Here is a 20,718-nt window from a genome sequence, read left to right as displayed (position 1 = left end):
GAATTTTGGCAGAAGATTTTAATTTAGATCCCTCTGAGATAGGAAGTTTGTATCTTAGAACTAGGTTAGGTCCCCAGCAGGTTAGTATCAAAAGTGTTAACCTCTGTTGGAAAATAATTTTGTCATCATTAAGCTTGTGTTTGAAATATAAATTAAGATGAGATTCTAATGGGACATTTTAATTTAGATCACCTTCTCTTTCTTAGGCTGCAAAGAGACTGTCTCTTTGGCTGCAATATATATATATGTATATATATATTGCAGGCTCATAAGTGCTGATGCCACATAAAAAGCACCCATGCCAGTGCTGCATAAAAGCACCCAGTACACTCCATAAAGTGGTTGGTGTCAGGAAGGGCATCCAGCCATAGAAACCATGCCCAAACAGACATGGAGCCTGAACAGCCCTTCACATGGTCAGCTCCTGTCAAACTGTCTCACCCATGCCAACATGGGAATGGACATTAAATGATAATGATGATGATATATATTTCAGTGTTTCTGAACCGCTTTTTTTTTTTTTGTCCATTGCCCCTATTTTGACTTCAAAAAAAAAGTGTGTGCCAACGTGAACAGAGTCAGTATGTTGTGGGTGAGAAAACAAAGTTGTTGACCTCTTCACTAATCTCGGCAATGAGATCCGTAGCTGGTGCACTTTGTGGATTCGTTGAACAAGAGTGTTTGTTGCTGCTGATATCTGTGCAGGAGGATAACGGTTTAGGTCTCTGGTCTTCCCTAACCTTCTCTTCAGTTGTGAGACATAGACACTATCCCAGGCCCTTAGGAGCCACCTGAACTCCTTTGGTTCCCGGATGCTTCACAAGATTAAGGGTTACCATTGATTGGATGTCATATCAAACTAATGACTCTACTCAGAAACTGGGATGCATCCTGTTACTCGTATGGTTTGGGAACACCAGTTCTGACTGGTTGGCCATGTTGCTTGATTTTCTGAGTTAGACCCTGCTTACCATGTTCTCTTCACTGACGATGTGGCTGGGTTGGCAGCTCAGGTTAGTTGACCACATATCAGATGGTCATGGCAGATGAGGAGGTGTCTTACAGAAATGAGGGCATGTCTGAGACCCCAGCTTGACGGGTCGCCTAGGAGGACCTGGGAATATACCAACAAATGGTGAATGCAGCAAAGCACTGCAATGGCACGTGGTCCCACACTTGACCTAATGGGTTTAATAATATATACAAGGTGCAGCAAAAAAGACCCTCCCCCATTTTATTGGTTGACAAATGTTTCAATAGCAAGTGCAGAGTTTGCTATTTAAGCATTTCAAACCATGATGGCATCTGAAAGGTAAATGGTAAAGCATTAGCTACATGAAGACACAATTATCACCTGAACACCCCCCCCCCATTCTGAAATAACCTGACTCCAGCCAAATAATGCCACACTCCCCCCCCCCAGAAACATACACTCAATCACACACACTTACACATATATACATGGATATGTGTGTGTGTAGAGACATATGCACACACGTCTTCATACATGTATGCATACAGTGGAAGCTGCTTATTGTGATCACTTTGAAAGATAGCCGTTTAAATAACAATCACTGATGATAACATTATCTGAGAATATATCAACACAACTTCTACCATCCCAGGACTGTTTGAATAATTTATTGGTGTATATTAAATGTGGAAATGCATAGTATCAGAAACACGGGTAGACAAGACATTAGATGCCTAAGTCTATCTAGGGGGCCATTATGGCAATTTAGTGCATGCTGATAGGAAACTGAGTGGGGTCTCTTTTTGAAATGACCTTAACATCAAGATTGTCAAAAGACAAGTAGGTCTATCAAATTTGGAAGTGTACAGAGTTAGCCAAAAGTCACCCGACAGTAAATCAGAAATTCCATAAATACTTAATATTCAGTTTTATTTATTCATTCCAATTGTGAAGTCGTTCAAGAAGGACCTCAGTTTGAACAATTTTCATGATGTTTCGTATTTATATGCTTTTATTAAATCCATTCAGTTGTTAAACATAAATAAATCTTGGAATAAAATGGCTTTGATTTACTGTCAGGTGACTTTTGGCCAACCCTGTATGTGGGGAATTTCTACATATTTTTGCAAACAAGTATTTCTTTGGTTTATTGAACGGTTGAATATTTTTAGCGTGTGATGTCATGAATATACGTGACACCCTTGCCAACATGAAACATAGATGTTAAATGATGAGGATGATGATACAACAGGATTTTGATGTGTTTAGGTGTGTTACTAATCATTTCTGTCAATTTTCTATCTCCACCAGTTGTCTGACACCTACATTAAACCACTGGATACTGCAAACTTGACCCAAGTGGGAGAGCTGAATCTGGCCAGTCTTGACCTTCAAACTGCCCTCATTCGGCTTGAGGAAGAGCAACAAAGGTGAGTTCCACTCCATTGTTTCCTAGAAGCTTCATGGAAACCTTAACAAAGAAATATAATGATAATTGTAATTGATATACAAATGGGATATATTGATTGAATAACTGATTGGGAGTTGTGGGAATGGGGGGTAGATTGAAAGAACGACTGGTAATGTGTTGTGGGAATGGGGAGTATATTGAAGGAATGACTGGTAGTGTGTTGTGGGTATGGAGGTATATTGAAGGAATGACTGGTAATGTGTTGTGGGAATGGGGCTGTATTGAATGAATAACTGATTGTTGTTGGAATGGGCAATAATGTTTTGTTTCCAGTCTTCTGTGATAAAAATCTCTGGCCATGGGGAAATGTTACCTGGCCTGAAAACGGATGAGGGTTAGTGACAAGATGGGCATCCAGCTATAGAAAATCTGCCGCAGTAACTACCGTATTTGATGGCCTATAAGGCTATACTTTTGTAAAATAAATTACCACTAAAATAATGTTTTAATTCCTCCACTTACCTGTATAACTTTATGTTATTACCAGTAATTATAAGCAATTTATTGCATCTACATACAATATAAACATACCATAAGTGATTGTTCACCAATAGATGGCAGCACACGTTTTGTAAACATACATACCGTTTTGAGCCTACATTGAGTGCATTGGACGCAGGGGGATTTTTAAAGCCATTTTTGGGTTAAAAAAGGGTGCGTCTTATAGGCCATCAAATATAGTACCCTGTCTAATCCATGCTGGCATGGAAAAGTGGACATTAAAACGATAATGATGTACTGAGTTTATATTTGATCAACCATAAAGCAATATGACTGTTTTCTGTTGACAGAAGTTCAGGTCTTGCCCACGTCAATGCAATGTTACGAGAACAATTAGACCAGGCAACATCTGCAAACCAAAGCCTCACCAGTGACATTCAGAAGTTGACCACTGATTGGCAAATGGCTCGAGAAGATCTCGATCACAAAGAACAAGAGTGGAGAGAAGAAGAAAAGGTAACTTATTTCTCTGCGCTCTTTCTCTTTTTTCTTCTCTTCTTTCTTTCCATCTCTCTCTCTCTCTTCTCTCCATTTCTCTCTCTTTCTGTTATTATTATTTTTAACCTTTAGCATGCTGAAGGCAAATCATGTTGCCGAATGAGTTTTTTCCCCTCTCAATGCAACACAATGTGCCTGCAGTTACAGGGGAGAAAACTTATGTGGCAACATGTTTTGCCTTCAGCATGCTAAAAGTTAATTATGTATGCTTTAGAGTTCGTAGAAGGTGGCAAGCTCATAAAGGGTGGAGACCTGGCCAAAGGGTAGTGCACTGGTTGAGGGCAATGAGCTACTAAACAGTGGAAAACTGGCACAATTGGTAAAGTGTCAAAAAGAAAGAAAAGAAGAATGCCTTACAGTATTTGTTTCAGCTCTTTACATTCTGAGTTCAAATCCTGCTCAAGTCCACTTTGACTTGAATAAATTAGATTATCAGTGACTACTAGGGTTGTTTGTATTGACTAACGCCCCTCCCCTTAAAATTGTTGGCCTTGTACCTCCACTATTTATATATATATATATATATATATATATATATATATATGTAGCTTCTTTCATTTTCTGTTTATCAAACCCACTCACAAGGCTTTGGTCGATCCCTGGGCTATAGCAGAAGCCAATTGCCCAAGGTGCTGCACAATGGGACTGAACCTAAAACCACATGGTTGCAAAGCAGTGTCCTTAACCACGCAGCCATGCATTAGGCTACAACATATTTTCCTACACATTCTTTCCTCATCAACATATGTCTACCACTCTTCTTCTTTCATTATTTATTTCTCGTTAGTCTCCCCACCACCACCCTCTAATTAATGTGTTTGGTTAGATTAGGTTACAGTTAGGTTACATTTTAATTAAGTTCCTTGTTCTCCCCCTCTTTCCTTTCTCTGAAGGGTGTTTTTTTAATATTTATTTATTTTATTGTTTTTGTGTTATTTATTTTTTGTCTGCTTGCATGTTTGTCTTTTGATCCCTTTGTTATATAGTTCCTCTTTTCTCTCACACTGTCTGTATATGTGTGTGTGTGTTTGTATATGTGTGTATGTATTTATATGTGTGTGTATGTATCTATATATGTGTGTGTATGCATGTGTATATATATATGTGTATGTGTGTGCGTATGCATGTGTATATATATGTGTGTGCATGTGGGTTTGTATGTATATATGTATGTGTGTGTATATATGTATGTGTATGTATTTATGTGTGTATATGTATGTGTGTGTGTATGTATTTATGTTTGTGTGTGTGTGTGTACGTGTAATTAGGTAGGTATGTATGTATATACATAAGCACAAATTTAAAACCAAAACTCCCACTGTGCCATGGAGATTGAAACAAAGGAATGAATAAATCACACTCAGGTATGAATAATGTTGATTGTGGATATATACATTGGGGTGGACAACACAAACACAGGCTGACTGAAAGGTGGGGGTGTTGATTAGAGACCCTCCCATCTCCCACCCGAAAACTTCACAGAACCACCTGGAATGTGTGCTGTTCAAGACACATTAGGCTGATAAGCTGCTGCTTCTTAAAGCATTCAAGAATTTTGGGATTAAGAGTAGAGAAGAGGAAACGGTACTGAATTTCAATTCATTTGATATAACCTTTGCAGCCTTGGATTCTTTTAACTAGTGGTTTAGGGACATATTTACACACACACACATATATATTTATTTATATATATATATACATACATACATATATATTTATGCATGTATATATATGCATATTTACACACATATACATACATATATACACACATATACATACATATACACACACACACTCACACACACATACATATGCAAATTATATACATATTCATATGTATATATATAGATACGAGATATATATTATGTTGTGTATTATTTGGCATTATTCAGCAACTTGTTGAGAAACAATATAATGTTTACTCTTGGTGGGACTCTATACATCAAAGAGAGTGAAAATTTCTGCTTGAATGAGACTTTTAAGGATTAAAACTGAGATCCCAGGTAAATAATTATTGTCCATCTATCTAACCATATATATACAAGAAAACAGAAAAACAGCTAATTAATATCAATTAGGTGGCAACAATGTCTGTCTAATACATGTTAATTAGACAAAAACTTTTTAAATGTTGCTAATTTTAAGGAGAAAAGGCATAATTGAAAAGAGAAATAATTTGATAGTAAACATTGGTAAGTTTAAAAGCAATCTCTATTATTTATTTAGGTATATGTATATAATTATGATATAAAACATAAAATATAAAAACAATAATTTCTTTCTTTAATTTGTTTGATTAAAGTTTGAACAGCTTAAAGCCTTGATGGGACACCACCTTATTTACTGATTATAAATTTGTAAATATGTTTAGAGTCAGTGATGTAAAAGTAATATCTTTATATTGCTTTGTGTGTGTTTATATATGGTGTATAACGTGAATTGTGTAATGTAGATATATGTGAAGTATATTTGTAGTTCTCTCTCCATGTCAGTGGTGTCAATGTGATTTATAATTGTGTATGAAGCATAAAAGAAGTTTGAGTGCATTTGTATGCATGTGTGTGTGTAGGATTGTATGTATCTATGTGTGTTTGTGTGTGTGTGTGTGTGTGTGTGTATATATATATATATATTTGTGTCTATTTTGTGTGGTGTGTACATATCTATGCATTTATGTGTATAAGGATGTGTATGTGTGGTGTGTTTTTGTATGTATATATATGTGTATGTATATATACATATACGTAAAACAGTTTAACTGTCGCTTGCAAGGTTAGTATGATATGATAGCTTGTGCCATACATACCATACATACGTGACAGGTTACTGTATTGTGTTTGTCTACCAAATTTCATTCCCAAGGCATTTGTCAGCTGGAGGCTAGAGAAGAAGGTACTGAACCAGGGCACCAGGCTGTGAGATTGAACCCTAAAACCATGCGACTGCAAACAGTGTCAGCCATGCTTCAGCCTATTATTCTTTTATTTGTTTCAGTCATTTGACTGGGGCCATGCTGGAGCCCTGCCTTTAGTGAACAAATCAACCACATGATTTATTCATTGCAAGCCTAGTACTTATTCTATCGGTCTCTTTTGCTGAACCACTAAGTTACAGGGACATAAACACACCAACATCGGTTGTCAAGAGATGGTGGGGGGACAAATGCAGGCACAGACACACACACACATAAATATATATATATATGTATATATACGACAAGCTTCTTTCAGTTTCCGTCTACCAAATCCACTCACAAGGCTTTGGTTGTCCCAAGGCTAGAGTAGAAGACACTCACCCAAGGTGCCATGCAGTAGGACTGAACCCAGAACCATGTGGTTGATTAGCAAGCTACTTACCACACAGCCACTTTTTATTTATTTAACAGTTCATCGTCATTTAACGTCCGTTTTCCATACTAGCAAGCCAATAGTATGCACCAGACTTTCAATCTGATCTGGCAAGGTTTCTACAGCTAATGCCAGCCACTCCAAGAGTGTAGGTGGTGCTTTTCACGTGCCACTGGCACGGGGGCCAGTCAGGCGGCACTGGCATTGACCGCGCTCTCGAATGGTGCTTTTTATGTGCCACCGGCACAAGTTCCAGTCATATGTATATATAATATAGTTGCAGCTCCCTCTAACTCTAAAATTTTTATATAAATATTTTTCTGAATTCAAAAGACTCACCATCTTCCCCATTAATGTTTCTTCAACCAACACTCCTTATTTTTATTGCATAGTTGAAAGAAATTTTATGTATCCAAATATGTGTCGTTTTTTTTTTCTGTTATTCATCATCACCATCATCATCGTTTAACATCCACCTTGTCCTTGCTTATGTGTTTCTTTCATTTTGTTTATTTATTTTTTTCTTATAACTTTATTACCGTTTCTAGCTCAAGACCTTCTGCTTTTTTGTTATTCCTACTTATCCTGTTCATGTTCGCCTACCATGTCTGCTCATTTATACACCAGCAGCTTATGTTGCTGACACAGCCAAACTGAGCAATATTACCAGGTGTTGAAATAGTGATGATATTTGTCAACAACTGATGAGGGATTGAATGTCTCCATATCCATTGTGTGTATTTTTTTGCTGTTTTTCTCTGTGTTCCTTTGTCTTCCCTTGTGCCACATGATTCCAAGTTCAGTCCCACTGTGTGGCACCTTGGTCAACCAAAGCCTTGTGAGTGGATTTGGTAGACAGAAGCCTGTTGTATGTATGTATGTATGTGTTTGTCCCCCCCCCACCCCACCATCACTTGACAATCGATGTTGGTGTGTTTATGTCCCCATAACTTAGTGGTTCAGCAAAAGGGACCGATAGAATAAGTACTAAGCTTACAAAGAATAAGTCCAGGGGTCGATTTCTTCAACTAAAAGGCGGTGATCCAGCATGGCCACAGTCAAATGACTGAAAGAAAAAAAAGAATATATACATATATATTTATATATATATATATATATATATATATATATGTATATATATGTATATGGTTTTGTATCCTCAAATACCAGCATAGGTATTATCCTTTCCAAAAACTTCAAAGTTTAGCCCCGACTGGCTACACCCCCAGTAACCATGATCAGTAAAATAACATAGCTATTATAGAAACATGTAGAAAGAAATATCTTTTGTGTTTCATTTATTTGCTTTTCTTTTTACTAACGATGAGTGAAATACCTAAATTAGTCTGTTTCTTACTTCTTTTCTCTGAGGATTTTCCTTCTCGTTCTCCGTTTTTAATGAATTTTTTAACTAATGAATTTAATTCGTCTTTGCAAATGTTTCAGTCTTTCAACCAGTTCTACAATGAAGAACACAACCGTTTGCACAATCTGTGGAAGTCTGTGGTAACATTTCGTCGTGAATTCAATGATTTGAAATCGGCCACTGAGAGAGACTTACACAACGTACGTTCAGATATCAACCGCACTGCTCGAGGAATGTACTCTGCTGCTCTCAATTACAGTTCAAATGCAAGACATGTCGACACACAAACGCTGGTAGGTTAAAGACAAATCTTTTTAAATAAAAATACAGACAAGGAAACAATGTCAAGAGATTTCTGAATTCTATGTCATTAATATTGTTCTACATGTGAAGGCACGTGGCTTAGTGGTTAGGGTATTTGGCTCATGATCATAAGGTTGTGAGTTCGATTCCTGGTGATGCATTGTATCCTTAATCAAGACACTTCATTTCACGTTGCCCCAGTCCACTCAGCTGGCCAAAATAAGTTGTACCTGTAATTTAAAGGGGCCAGCCTTGTCACACTCTGTGTCATGCTGAATCTCCCTCAGAACTACTTTAAATGTACACGTGTCTGTGGAGTGCTCAGCCACTTGCACGTTCATTTCACAACGGAGTGCCAGTGGTTCAAGATGGTGAGCTGGCAGAATCGTTAGCATGCTGGACCAAATGCTTAGCAACGTTTCATCCATTCTGGGTTAAAAATTCACGTAGGTCAACTTTGCCTTTCATCCTTTTGGAATCAATAAATTAAGAACCAGTGAAACACTGGGGTCAATGTAATCAACTAGTCCCCTTCCCCAAAATTTCAGGCCTTGTGCCTTTAGTAGAAAGAATTATCATTATTATTATTGTTGTTGTTGTTGTTGTTCAGCATTTGGTAGTTTGAGGCAAATTTCTACTGCATCACCTTCTACACCTCTATGTTGCTGGGGTCTGTGCAGCATTGTGTATTCATTTCTGTTATTGGGAGTGTGCAAACTCTTCGCAGTATTGTATTGTGTTAGTCTGGAGGTTTTTTTTCCTCTTGAGGTGTAGAGCAGTCTTTTGTTGTGTTACTGCTTGTATTGTGTGTTGAGTGTGGAATGCGTTGGTTAACTAGCTTGCTGGTGGAAGTTTATTTCACTGGATAATTACTGTATAGAGTGTGTCTTGTGTTTATGGGTTGTTTTGTCTAGGTTGTATTACTGAATTGATAGTGTCTTGCATAGGATGTGGGCTGTTCCTAGCAGGGCTATTTTTTGGATAGTGTGTAGTGTTGAGGATCCAGGTATAGCTTCTATGTTTTTGTTCATATTATTATTATTATTATTATTATCCTCTTTAGGTTGCTTTAGACAAAGAAAAGACCGAAAGAACAACTCTTGAAAATCAGTTAAAGGAGAAGATCCGAGATAATGTCCAGTTACAGGCTCGTTACGATACACTCACCACAGAATTAAATACAAAGTAAGAGGGATTTAATGGATTTTGTTTTGCTTTATTTTGTTTTTTTAAAATAAAACACGAACAGAAGGAAAGAAAGAAACACTGTTACATCTGTTTTCTGTAATGATTGAAAGACAAAAGAGGATTTTTGTTTTAAATAATACATTCAATCACACATACAGACACACACACACACACACAGAAACCTATTATCTAAGGTGGTGGTTCTCAACTACTTTTTACCCATGGACCCCTTTGATTCCTATTCTAATCTGCTGGACCTGCCATAACTATTTGAAATTTTTAAAAAATCCCATATTTCTATTGTTAATTATTATTAAGAATTGTATAAATAAATTGTTGAAATATTTTATGTATTGTAGAAGTATAAGTGATATATTACACATAATTTTCAACGACGAAATCTCATCTGGACCCCGGTTGAGAACCACTGATCTAAGGAATTCCATCTATGACCATCCCCAGTGATTCTGTGAGATATTTTGCAATGTGGCTGTGTGGTAAGAAGTTTACTTCCCAACCACATGGTTGCAGGTTCAGTCTCACTGCATGACACCTTGGACAAATGTCTTCTACTATAGCTTTGGGTCAATCAAAGCCTTGCAGTGGGGTAAAAATGAAAACTATGGAATAGCGAAGCAAATTTCTCGACAATACAGTCATGATTGTGCTTGTGTTTTCTGTTATTTTCCCAAATTTTCATTTTTATTTTATTTTATTTTACAGAATCAATGACCTTACTCTTCTGAATGATAAACTACATCAGCAAGTGGAAGAGAAGGACCGACTCTTTAAGGTCACTCAGCTAAAACTGGAACAGCTGGAGCAACAGCAGAGCAATCACGAGCAAGAAATTGTCCATCAGTCTCGAATGGAAACCGATGCACTCCACCTGGCCCTGAGGGATATTGCTCAGGCTGTTATTAACGACGCCGACCTCTCTTGCACTGCAGACGCTACATCGGTTGACCAAACCGACAAAATTGAACCAGTGTTGACTTCAACCTCATTCCGCCCTCGCTCTACCTCACCCGGCCACTCAATGTCACCCAAGAAACGAAACCGCTCCATCTCACCGTTGAGCCGATCTCGATCTCCAGCATTTGCCGACGCAACTTTCTCAGCTGTCCAAGCAGCACTCAATAAACGACAAATGCAAGTTCAGGAATTAAAAGCCAAACTAGGTTCAAGTCGGGACCATATCGTCTCATTACGCGTGTCCCTAGAATCTGCAGAAAGTGAACGGCGTAAATCAGAACAGACAATTACATCATTGAAAAATGATATTGAAGATGTGTATGTATCATATTTCCTAATTAATTCTTCATTATATTCGTTATGCTTCGTTTCCTTTCAACACTTTGGTGTTTCTGATTATTCCGTCAGATGTCACCATCATCCTTGCACAGGTTCAGTTCATTGCTGGATGAAAGCCTCGGAGTGCTCTCTCCAGCAACCATGGTCTGATACTTTCCTTCATCCATGTTTGGGTGCCGAAGACTTTAACAAAGCCTTCATTTTGGCTTTTTATTTTAGTTCTTTTTATTCCATTTTTCCCATTTGATCATAAATTACCATCTGTCAAAGATAACCTGAGATTATCACCTGATGCTAATCTCAAAGCTGATGCACCAATTGCTCAGTGCCATTGCCATTCAACCATTTCATATTCACCAATGTGTTTTACATGTGTGCTACAGTGAAGGTACGTGGCTTAGTGGTTAGGGGCCTTTGGCTCACAATCGTAAGGTCGTGAGTTCAATTCAAAGCAAAGCATTGTGTCCTTGAGCAAGACACTTTATTTCACATTGCTCCAGTCCACTCAGCTGGCAAAAATGAGTTGTACCTGTAATTCTCCAGGGGCCAGCCTTGTCACATTCTGTGTCACGCTGAATTTATCAGTGAACTATATTAAAGGTACACATGTCTGTGGAGTACTCATCCACTTGCACATTAATTTCAAAAGCAACCCTTGTCGTTGTAACCAACTGAGTGGCAGTTATATTGTAGGCACTGCATGGCCAAATGGTTAAGAATTTTGCTTCACAACCACAAGGTCCTGGGTTCAATCCCATTGCATGGCATCTTGGATAAATGTCATTTTTATAGCCCTGGCTCGACCCATACCTTGTGAGCACAACTGGATGCACAGAAACTGTATAGAAGCCCATCTAGTAGATTGTACCTGTAATTCAAAAGGTACAGCCCCTCATCAATGCGCACACACTGTGTCGTGCTAATTCTACCTGAGAGTTACATTCAGAGTACATATGTCTGTGAAATACTCAGCCATCAAACAACAGAATCCTCATCTTTGAATGACAGAAACCCATCACTGCCACATAAACCAACAAGGGAACCTCTACATCAGGGCTTCTCAATCAGGGTCCATATGACTTCTGGGGGAGGGGGAGCCATATAAGATTCTGTGGGGTGCAAGCAAGCAAAATATTAATTTGAGGATCTACAGTGGTATATTAAGGATCCACAAAAAAATTTGCTTTAGATATATTTATTGTAAGAAACAGTTAGGTTTCTTTCTCTAATGTTTTACATCGCAGAACATGTTTCTGGCCACTGAAACCTGTTCTGTCAGAGAATTCTGTTGCAGACCTTTGCAAGTGAAAGGGTGAAAAATGAAATAGGGATTTTGAAAGAAGTATCTATAAAACTAAGTTTTTAAACATCAGATGGCTAAGGGGGTCCACCACAGCAAAACAGAGATGAAAGGGGACCACCAGAGTAAAATATTAATGAAAGGGGTCCACCAGAGCAAAACAGTAATGAAAAGGGGTCCACCAGAGTAAAATAGTAATGAAAGGGGTCCACCAAAGCAAAATAGAAACGAAAGGGGTCCACCAGAGCAAAATAGAAATGAAAGGGGTCCACCAGAGCAAAATAGAAACGAAAGGGGTCCACCAGAGCAAAATAGAAACGAAAGGGGTCCACCAGAGCAAAATAGAAACGAAAGGGGTCCACCAGAGCAAAATAGAAATGAAAGGGGTCCACCAGAGCAAAATAGAAATGAAAGGGGTCCACCAGAGCAAAATAGAAATGAAAGGGGTCCACCAGAGCAAACCAGTAATGAAAGGGGTCCACCAGAGCAAAATAGAAACGAAAGGGGTCCACCAGAGCAAAATAGTAATGAAAGGGGTTCACCAGAGCAAAATAGAAACGAAAGGGGTCCACCAGAGCAAAATAGTAATGAAAGGGGTCCACCAGAGCAAAATAGTAATGAAAGGGGTCCACAAGAGCAAAATAGATATGAAAGGGGTCCACCAGAGCAAAATAGAAATGAAAGGGGTCCACCAGAGCAAAATAGAAATGAAAGGGGTCCACCAGAGCAAAATAGTAATGAAAGGGGTTCACCAGAGCAAAATAGAAATGAAAGGGGTCCACCAGAGCAAAATAGAAACGAAGGGGGTCCACCAGAGCAAATTGAAATGAAAGGGGTCCACCAGAGCAAAATAGAAACGAAAGGGGTCCACCAGAGCAAAATAGAAACGAAAGGGGTCCACCAGAGCAAAATAGAAACGAAAGGGGTCCACCAGAGCAAAGTAGAAACGAAAGGGGTCCACCAGAGCAAAATAGAAATGAAAGGGTTCACCAGAGCTAAATAGAAATGAAAGGGGTCCACCAGAGCAAAATAGTAATGAAAGGGGTCCACCAGAGCAAAATAGTAATGAAAAGGGTCAACCAGAGCAAAATAGAAATGAAAGGGGTCCACCAGAGCAAAATAGAAACAAAAGGGGTCCACCAGAGCAAAATAGAAATGAAAGGGGTCCACCAGAGCAAAATAGAAATGAAAGGGTCCACCAGATCAAACCAGTAATGAAAGGGGTCCACCAGAGCAAAATAGAAATGAAAGGGGTCCACCAGAGCAAAATAGAAATGAAAGGGGTCCACCAGAGCAAAATAGAAACGAAAGGGGTCCACCAGAGCAAAATAGAAACAAAAGGGGTCCACCAGAGCAAAATAGAAATGAAAGGGGTCCACCAGAGCAAAATAGAAATGAAAGGGTCCACCAGAGCAAACCAGTAATGAAAGAGGCCCATAAGAAAAAAATGGTTCAGAACCACAGTTCTACATAGTCACCAAATTTCCCTTAAAATCACACCCTGTTGTTTTACAAATGGAGAGTCACATTGAATAACATACTCCTAGATACATTATATCTGACTGAATAGAACACAAAGTGGTCACAGTTGTGAATAATATTTTAGGTTTGATTCAATCAAATTAAGACACTCACCTTGTGTGCACCACTGGCACCCCAAAATCATAATATTAATTATTTGTTTTGTTTATTTCTTTTCCTTTAGGCGTCGAGATTATGTCGATTCCAACCGTGACAGAGATCGAATCAAAAATGTCCTTAATTTAACGGGTAACGAACGCTCTCAGTTAGAAAAGATTCGTGAATCATTAAACGAACAAATCGAAGCATTCCGTGTGGAGAATGATAAGCTTCAGGCAGCAAATGCTGAAATCCAGCGCCAGCGAGATAATCTTGAAGATGAGAAAGATGATATTGTACAGGATAAAGAAAGGCAGATTAAAGAAAACGAAAGATGGTCAGTGAAATTCCTAATCTCTTGGCCCTTATTTTTAGGGTGGGATGGGTGACAATTATTTTCTTCTATATTCTGGGTTTTGGGATATATTTTTTTTATTTAATTACTTATTATAATTATGTGATTGTATTACAATATCCAATATCAGATATGTATGTATGTCTATATAAAACAAATAATAAATGAGTATATGCATATATACGTACAAGTATGTGCATACCTACATCTACCTGTATATATAGGTGAATATCTGGGTACAGGACGTTGTAAACAAAACATAGACAAAAAAATAATAATAACCAGAGTACAGAAAACACACAGGCCACATAGAGAACATTTTCCTTCATCAGCTGCCACCATTCTAACACAGGCATTTCGAAGAGTTATATCTATATATATATATATATATATATATATATATATGTATGTATATATGACTCACTTTTGCACTCAGACACACTTGTGCATACTCTACTGTTAATTCACAAATGCATTGATGCACACACACACACACACACACACACACACACAGACATACACACATACATACATCCACATACACACATATTTGTGTGTGTGTGTATGAAGATGCATGGCCTAGTAGTTAGGGCGTTGCACTCCTGATCAATAGATTGTGGGTTCAATTCCTGGACCGGGGCGATGCGTTGTGTTCTTGGGCATGACACTTCATTTCACATTGCTCCAGTCCACTCAGCTGTTAATGGGTAGCCTTGCAACAAAATAGTCTTCTGATCAGGGGGAATGTTGGCTTGCTCACCTAGCCAGTAGGGTGGCATCATTTAAAGGCTAAAACAGTATGAAGTGCATTGTGAGCAATGATGTGTAACAACATCTGATAGTCTGGTCAGTACTATGATACCATGATATATTTATATTTATATATTAATAAGTATAAGGTGTGTTATGAGCATTTATACGTATCCTATAGAAACTCAACAAACGATTAAAGATGGAGAAGAGAAAGTGTTGAAAGTTTTATCAAGATTTTAATCCATGCATATGATCATTTCGAACGGTAATATTAATATGTAAGAAACATAGAAGAAATTAAATTAATTTAATTATAATTATAATTAAATTAATTACATATTACCGTTCTCATCAGTGCAAAAAAAAAAAGAATACATCAAAAAGAATATATCAGAAGAATATTATATTGTTACAGAAGATAAGATGGAGTGAGTGTCATATAACATGTTCGGATATTAATAATATGATTATGAAAGATGAAAGATAAAAAAGCATGCTTAGGTGGTGTTGAGTCTAGTTGTGTATGAACTAGTTAGAGTTCATACAATCTAAGCAAAACTATCTGACAAACGGGAACATGAAACTCTGAGTAACAGTTTTTGTGATATTTTTGTTGCTTTTTAATGAAGTATATGCTTGTCTAATAATAGATAACATAGGCGCAGGAGTGGCTGTGTGGTAAGTAGCTTGCTTACCAGCCACATGGTTCCGGGTTCATTCCCACTGCGTGGCACCTTGGGCAAATGTCTTCTACTATAGCCTTGGGCCGACCAAAGCCTTGTGAGTGGATTTAGTAGACGGAAACTGAAAGAAGCCTGTCGTATATATATGTATATATATATGTGTGTGTGTATATGTTTGTGTGTCTGTGTTTGTCCCCCCAACATCGCTTGACAACCGATGGTGGTGTGTTTACGTCCCCGTAACTTAGCGGTTCAGCAAAAGAGACCGAGAGAATAAGTACGAGGCTTACAAAGAATAGGTCCTGGGGTCGATTTGCTCGACTAAAAGCGGTGCTCCAGCATGGCCACAGTCAAATGACTGAAACAAGTAAAAGAGTAACCGTATACATATTGGTAGAAGTACCACTTATCTCAAATTTCCATTTGTTTCAGCCACAAAGTCATAGAACAACTTGAGAATAAGATTTCTTCACTGAAAGAAGAGATTGTTTTTAACAAAGAACAGCTAAACAAAATACTTCTTGAGAAAGAAGTACAAGAACACAAGTCGTATGAGTTAGGTAAGTATTAGAGTTATTGAAACAGAGTAAGGCGGCAAGCTGGAAGAATTGCTTAGTGGCATTTCTTTCAACTCTACATTCTGAGTTCAAGTCCCACCAAGGTCAACTTTATCTTTCATCCCTTCAGATCCAACAAAATAAAGAACCAGTCAATTGTTGGAGCTGATGTAATCAACTTGACTCTTCCCCACCCACCAAAAAAAAATTGCTGGCCTTGTGCCTATATGTAGAAAGAATTGTTGTTGTTGTTGTTAGCTGGTGGGAAACTGGTAAAATTGTTAGCATACCAGACGAAATGCTTAGCAGCATTTTGTTCATCTTAACATGTGGAGGTGCTTGGTTTAGTGGTTAGGGTGTTGGACTCATGATCGTAAGATTGTGGTTTCGATTCCTGGACCGGGTAACACGCTGTGTCCTTGAGCAAAACACTTCACTTCACGTTGCTCCAGTCCACTCAGCGAGCAAAAGTGAGTAACCCTGCGATGGACCAGCGTCCTGTCCAGGTGGGGAATTTATACGCCACGAAAACCAGAACACCAGCCCTTATGAGTTGCCATGACTCGGGAAAGTAGTTTTATTTTACATTTTATCATTCTGAGTTCAAATGCCACTGCAGTCAAATACTGGGTGTCAATGTAACTGGCTAGCCCCCACCCAACAAAACCTCAGGCCTTGTGCCTATAATTGAAAGAATTCTGAAATTTTAGTAGGAGAGTTATATCAACTGCATTGTCCCCAAAGGGCTGAAAAGGGATAAGCTGGCAGAACTGTTAGCACATTGGACAAAATGCTTAGTTGTCTTTCTTCTTACTTGTTATATTCTGAGTTCAAATCCTGCCAAAATTAGCTTTGCCTTTCATTTCTCCAGGATCAATGAAATGGAGAACCCGTTGACCATTGGGCTCAATGTGGTCAATTAGACCCTCCTCTAAATTTTCGAGGTTTGTGCCTATTGTAGAAAGGATTATTGTGGTCATGTGATGCAAAGGATCAAAGGCAAAATCAGCCCTGGCAGAATTTGAACTCAAAACATGAAGGTGGACAAAATGTTGCTAAGCATTTTGCCCAGCTTGCCACCTAGAAACCATTATTATAATAACAACTATAATATAAAGATAATAGAAAAAGGTGCATCTATAATTAGGCACAGGCATGGCCATGTGGTTAAGATGCTCGCTTTACAACCATGTGATCTCAGGTTCAGTTTCTCTGTGTAGCACCTTGGGCAAATGTCTTCTAATATAACCCTGAACCAACCAATGCCTTGTCAGTGAATTTAGTTGACAGAAGCTGTATATATAGATACATACATATGTATTTATTTGTGTATGTGTGTTTTTGTTTGTCCCTGTCCCCTCCATCGCTTGACAACCAATGTTGGTTTATTTATGTCCCCACAACTTAATGATTCAGCAAAAGAAACTGATAGAATAAGCACCAGACTTTGAAAAAAAATAAGAACTGAGCTCGATTTGTTCAATTTAACCCTTCAAGGCTGTGCCCCAGCATGGCCACAGTTCAATGACTGAACCAAGTAAAGGTGGTGGGTCGGGTAGGTAAAAGTAACTGAGCTATGAAGAGAGTAATAATCAAAATATTACTTTACCTTGCTTTGAGCTCTCGACTCTTCAATGGAGATGTAGGGGTTTCCATTGTGGCACACAGTGTGACCTGGGTATTTTTAGACCTGGTGGAGGCTTATCCTACTCTGAGAGTATAGCTGATTTGCAGAGAGAGAAAGACAGAAAAAAAGAAGTGAGAGAAAGAAGAATCACCCCCCAGGAGAGGATTCATTCTTTATTTTATCAACCCTAAAAAGAATAAAAAGTGAAATTGATTTCGGTTTGATTTGAACTCAGAGCATAGGGAGCCAGATAGATTACCAAAATGCAGTCTATCTGGTGTCCTAACAACTCTACCATATTGTAGGATAGGTGTGAGAGGCTGGATCTGGTTGGTTTGAACATCAAAAACAGGTGGAAATGTTGGAGCTTGATATGGCCAGTGGTAATGGATTAATCAAGGTGTTCTAATTTAGGACTGGAAACTTTACCAATAATTTGATAACGCTAATCCATATAGAAGACCACCCTAGCACTGATGTAAGAATAAAGGGAGCATTTTACTTGCATAAGTATTTTATGAAAATTTTCTTTGTTTTCTTTTAGCTGACACTCTGGGCAAATCTGAGCTGAAAAAGTCTGAAACTGAGGTGGAAGTGAACAAACTGAAAGCTGAAAATGCTGGCTTGCAGGATAATCTACTGAAACTTCAGTCTTTGAATGAAAGTCTCGGCCAAGACAAAATAGAACTGAACAAGATTATTATACAGGTTAGTATATAAATAAATGACAAGAGGCAGGGAGGGGAAAGAAAAATCCCATGGGAATACATGTAGACACAGGCATGGCTGTGTGGTTAAGAAGCTCACTTTTGCAACCATGTGGTTTTGGGTTCAGTCTCCCTGTGTGGCACCTTGGGCAAGTGTCTATTTTACTATAGCCCCAAGCCGATCAATGCCTTCTGTGTGAATTTAGCAGACAGGAACTGTGTGGAAGCTCATTGTGTGTCTGTGTGTGTAATTGTGTCCCTCCCTCTGCTTGACAACAAGTGTTGTTTTGTTAACATCTCCATTGCCTGTAACTTAGTAGTTCATCAAAAGAGATTGACAAAATAAGTATCAGATTTAAAAAAAAAAAGAACGACATAAGCACCAGGGTTGGTTTGTTGAACAAAATCCCTGTAAGACGATGCTTCAGCATGGTCATAATCCAATGACTGAAACAAGTAAAAGATAAAAAGTATAGATATTGGCTGCTGATTAAGAAAGATTTTGTGTAATTAATCAGCTGAACAACATGAACGAACAAGATTGTTTGCATGTAAAAATGTAAGTTCTTTCACAGAAGAGGCTTAAAATACAACACAGTTTCGTGGTATGTATGTCATTTTATTTTTTTGTTGTTGTTTGTTTTGAGTAAATAATTGTTGTTGATACAAACCACTGTTAACCTCTTTCAATTGGTAATCCTGTACAGTAGAACCTCTGTTTATGAATGGCTCCCATCAAGAACAAATTGGCTTACAAAACAATTTTTCAAACATAAACTGTCTCAAATGACAAACAGCGTCTTGAGTAATGAGCATTCAGGCCAGCAACAAACAGTTGGCAACAGACTGGAAATATCAACAGGTTAGCGTCAGTTGCTGTCTGGCCTTCACTCTGTGGACATCTCTGTTTGTATTTGCTGTGCTTTCTCTTGAATTTCCTATGGTAGATATAGTTTCAGTTTACAAACATTCCAGGTGACAAAGTGCCTTCAGGAATGAATTAAATTTGTAAATTGAGGGTCCACTATAATTCCCTTCAGTATCTGTGGTACAGTACGTTTTGAACATTTTTAAGTCATCTTCACTTTCCTTTTGGTAACTCCTTCTCAATGACCCCTTGCTACAATGCAAACCCCACCCCCTCCTTTTTAATATATGTACATATATATTTCTTCATTGCCCACAGGGGGCTAAGCATGGAGGGGACAAACAAGGACAGATAAAGGGATTAAGTCGATTACATCGACCCCAGTGCGTAACCGGTACATATTTAATCAACCCCGAAAGGATGAAAGGCAAAGTTGACCTCGGTGGAATTTGAACTCAGAACATAACGGCAGACAAAATACCATTAAGCATTTCGCCTGGTGTGCTAACAATTCTGCCAGCTCGCTGCCATACCTGTACATATATGTAATATCCAGGGTGTGCTAGGTATGTGCTGCACACCCACCAAAAATGGCAAATTCATTATAAATATTAACCTTGTTCGTTAATTTAATCACAAATCTTAATGGAAAACTTTTGTTATACTCCTGCTTGAAATTTAGGGGCATTGAGTATAGAAGCACACCCAATACATCACCCACCATACGTCACTGGTAATATCCGGTCAGGGTGATTCAGTTCCGGCAATATCACCAAGCCCAGGGTGGTTTACAAATACCCTGCACATATAGGAGAATATATCAACTGTATTTCTATTTTCAGCTTGAAAACGAAAAGGTTTCTCTAAGCGGTGAAAAGCAGTCCCTGGAGCAAGAGAAATATGGCATTAAAGAGGAGCTTGTGAGGGTGGAACAGGAGAAAATGGACTTGGATACAGAGAAAATGTGTAAGTTGTCAGCATTTTGTGATGTTTTGTCTTGAAATAATTGGTGTTAAACAAGTGACAACTGTAGCATGGAATGGGGGAGTGGGGAAGCTGACCTAAAAGTTGAAGGATTAACAGTTCATATTTTATTATTTGGATTATTATACTGCTTTTGGAAGGGGGTGGGGGGGTCTTTCTTTTTTTTTTTTTTGATGTCTTTTGAATTTTGAATGGTTTCACTCAACCTTAGCCATTGTCATAAATGTGTGCCATGGGTTGTAGAACTAACTCGTTGCCGTCCAAACAGCAACAACATCATCATAATCATTTTGACATCCACTT

At 38.3% G+C, this 20,718-nt stretch overlaps 1 protein-coding gene across 15 annotated transcripts in view; it reads left to right on the top strand.

Moving 5' to 3' along the window:
• Window positions 1–20,718, top strand: part of LOC106867632 (uncharacterized) — a 291,771-nt gene that overhangs the window by 219,871 nt on the left and 51,182 nt on the right. For 14 of the 15 annotated variants that reach the window (XM_089342993.1, XM_089342992.1, XM_089343005.1 and 11 more), the window contains exons 5-13: window positions 2,285–2,403; window positions 3,236–3,401; window positions 8,237–8,449; window positions 9,523–9,644; window positions 10,371–10,940; window positions 13,967–14,218; window positions 16,105–16,232; window positions 18,401–18,564; window positions 20,274–20,397. In XM_089342993.1, coding sequence (XP_089199119.1) covers window positions 2,285–2,403; window positions 3,236–3,401; window positions 8,237–8,449; window positions 9,523–9,644; window positions 10,371–10,940; window positions 13,967–14,218; window positions 16,105–16,232; window positions 18,401–18,564; window positions 20,274–20,397 — 1,858 coding nt within the window. Of the gene's footprint in view, window positions 1–2,284; window positions 2,404–3,235; window positions 3,402–7,338; window positions 7,524–8,236; window positions 8,450–9,522; window positions 9,645–10,370; window positions 10,941–13,966; window positions 14,219–16,104; window positions 16,233–18,400; window positions 18,565–20,273; window positions 20,398–20,718 lie in introns of those variants that run through there. The other variant, XM_089343007.1, reaches the window with a different exon arrangement.

The sequence above is a fragment of the Octopus bimaculoides genome, chromosome 26 (assembly GCF_046866305.1).
Source record: "Octopus bimaculoides isolate indiv1 chromosome 26, ASM4686630v1, whole genome shotgun sequence".
Classification (NCBI taxonomy): domain Eukaryota; kingdom Metazoa; phylum Mollusca; class Cephalopoda; order Octopoda; family Octopodidae; genus Octopus; species Octopus bimaculoides.
This window is presented reverse-complemented; position numbering and strand designations above follow the sequence as displayed.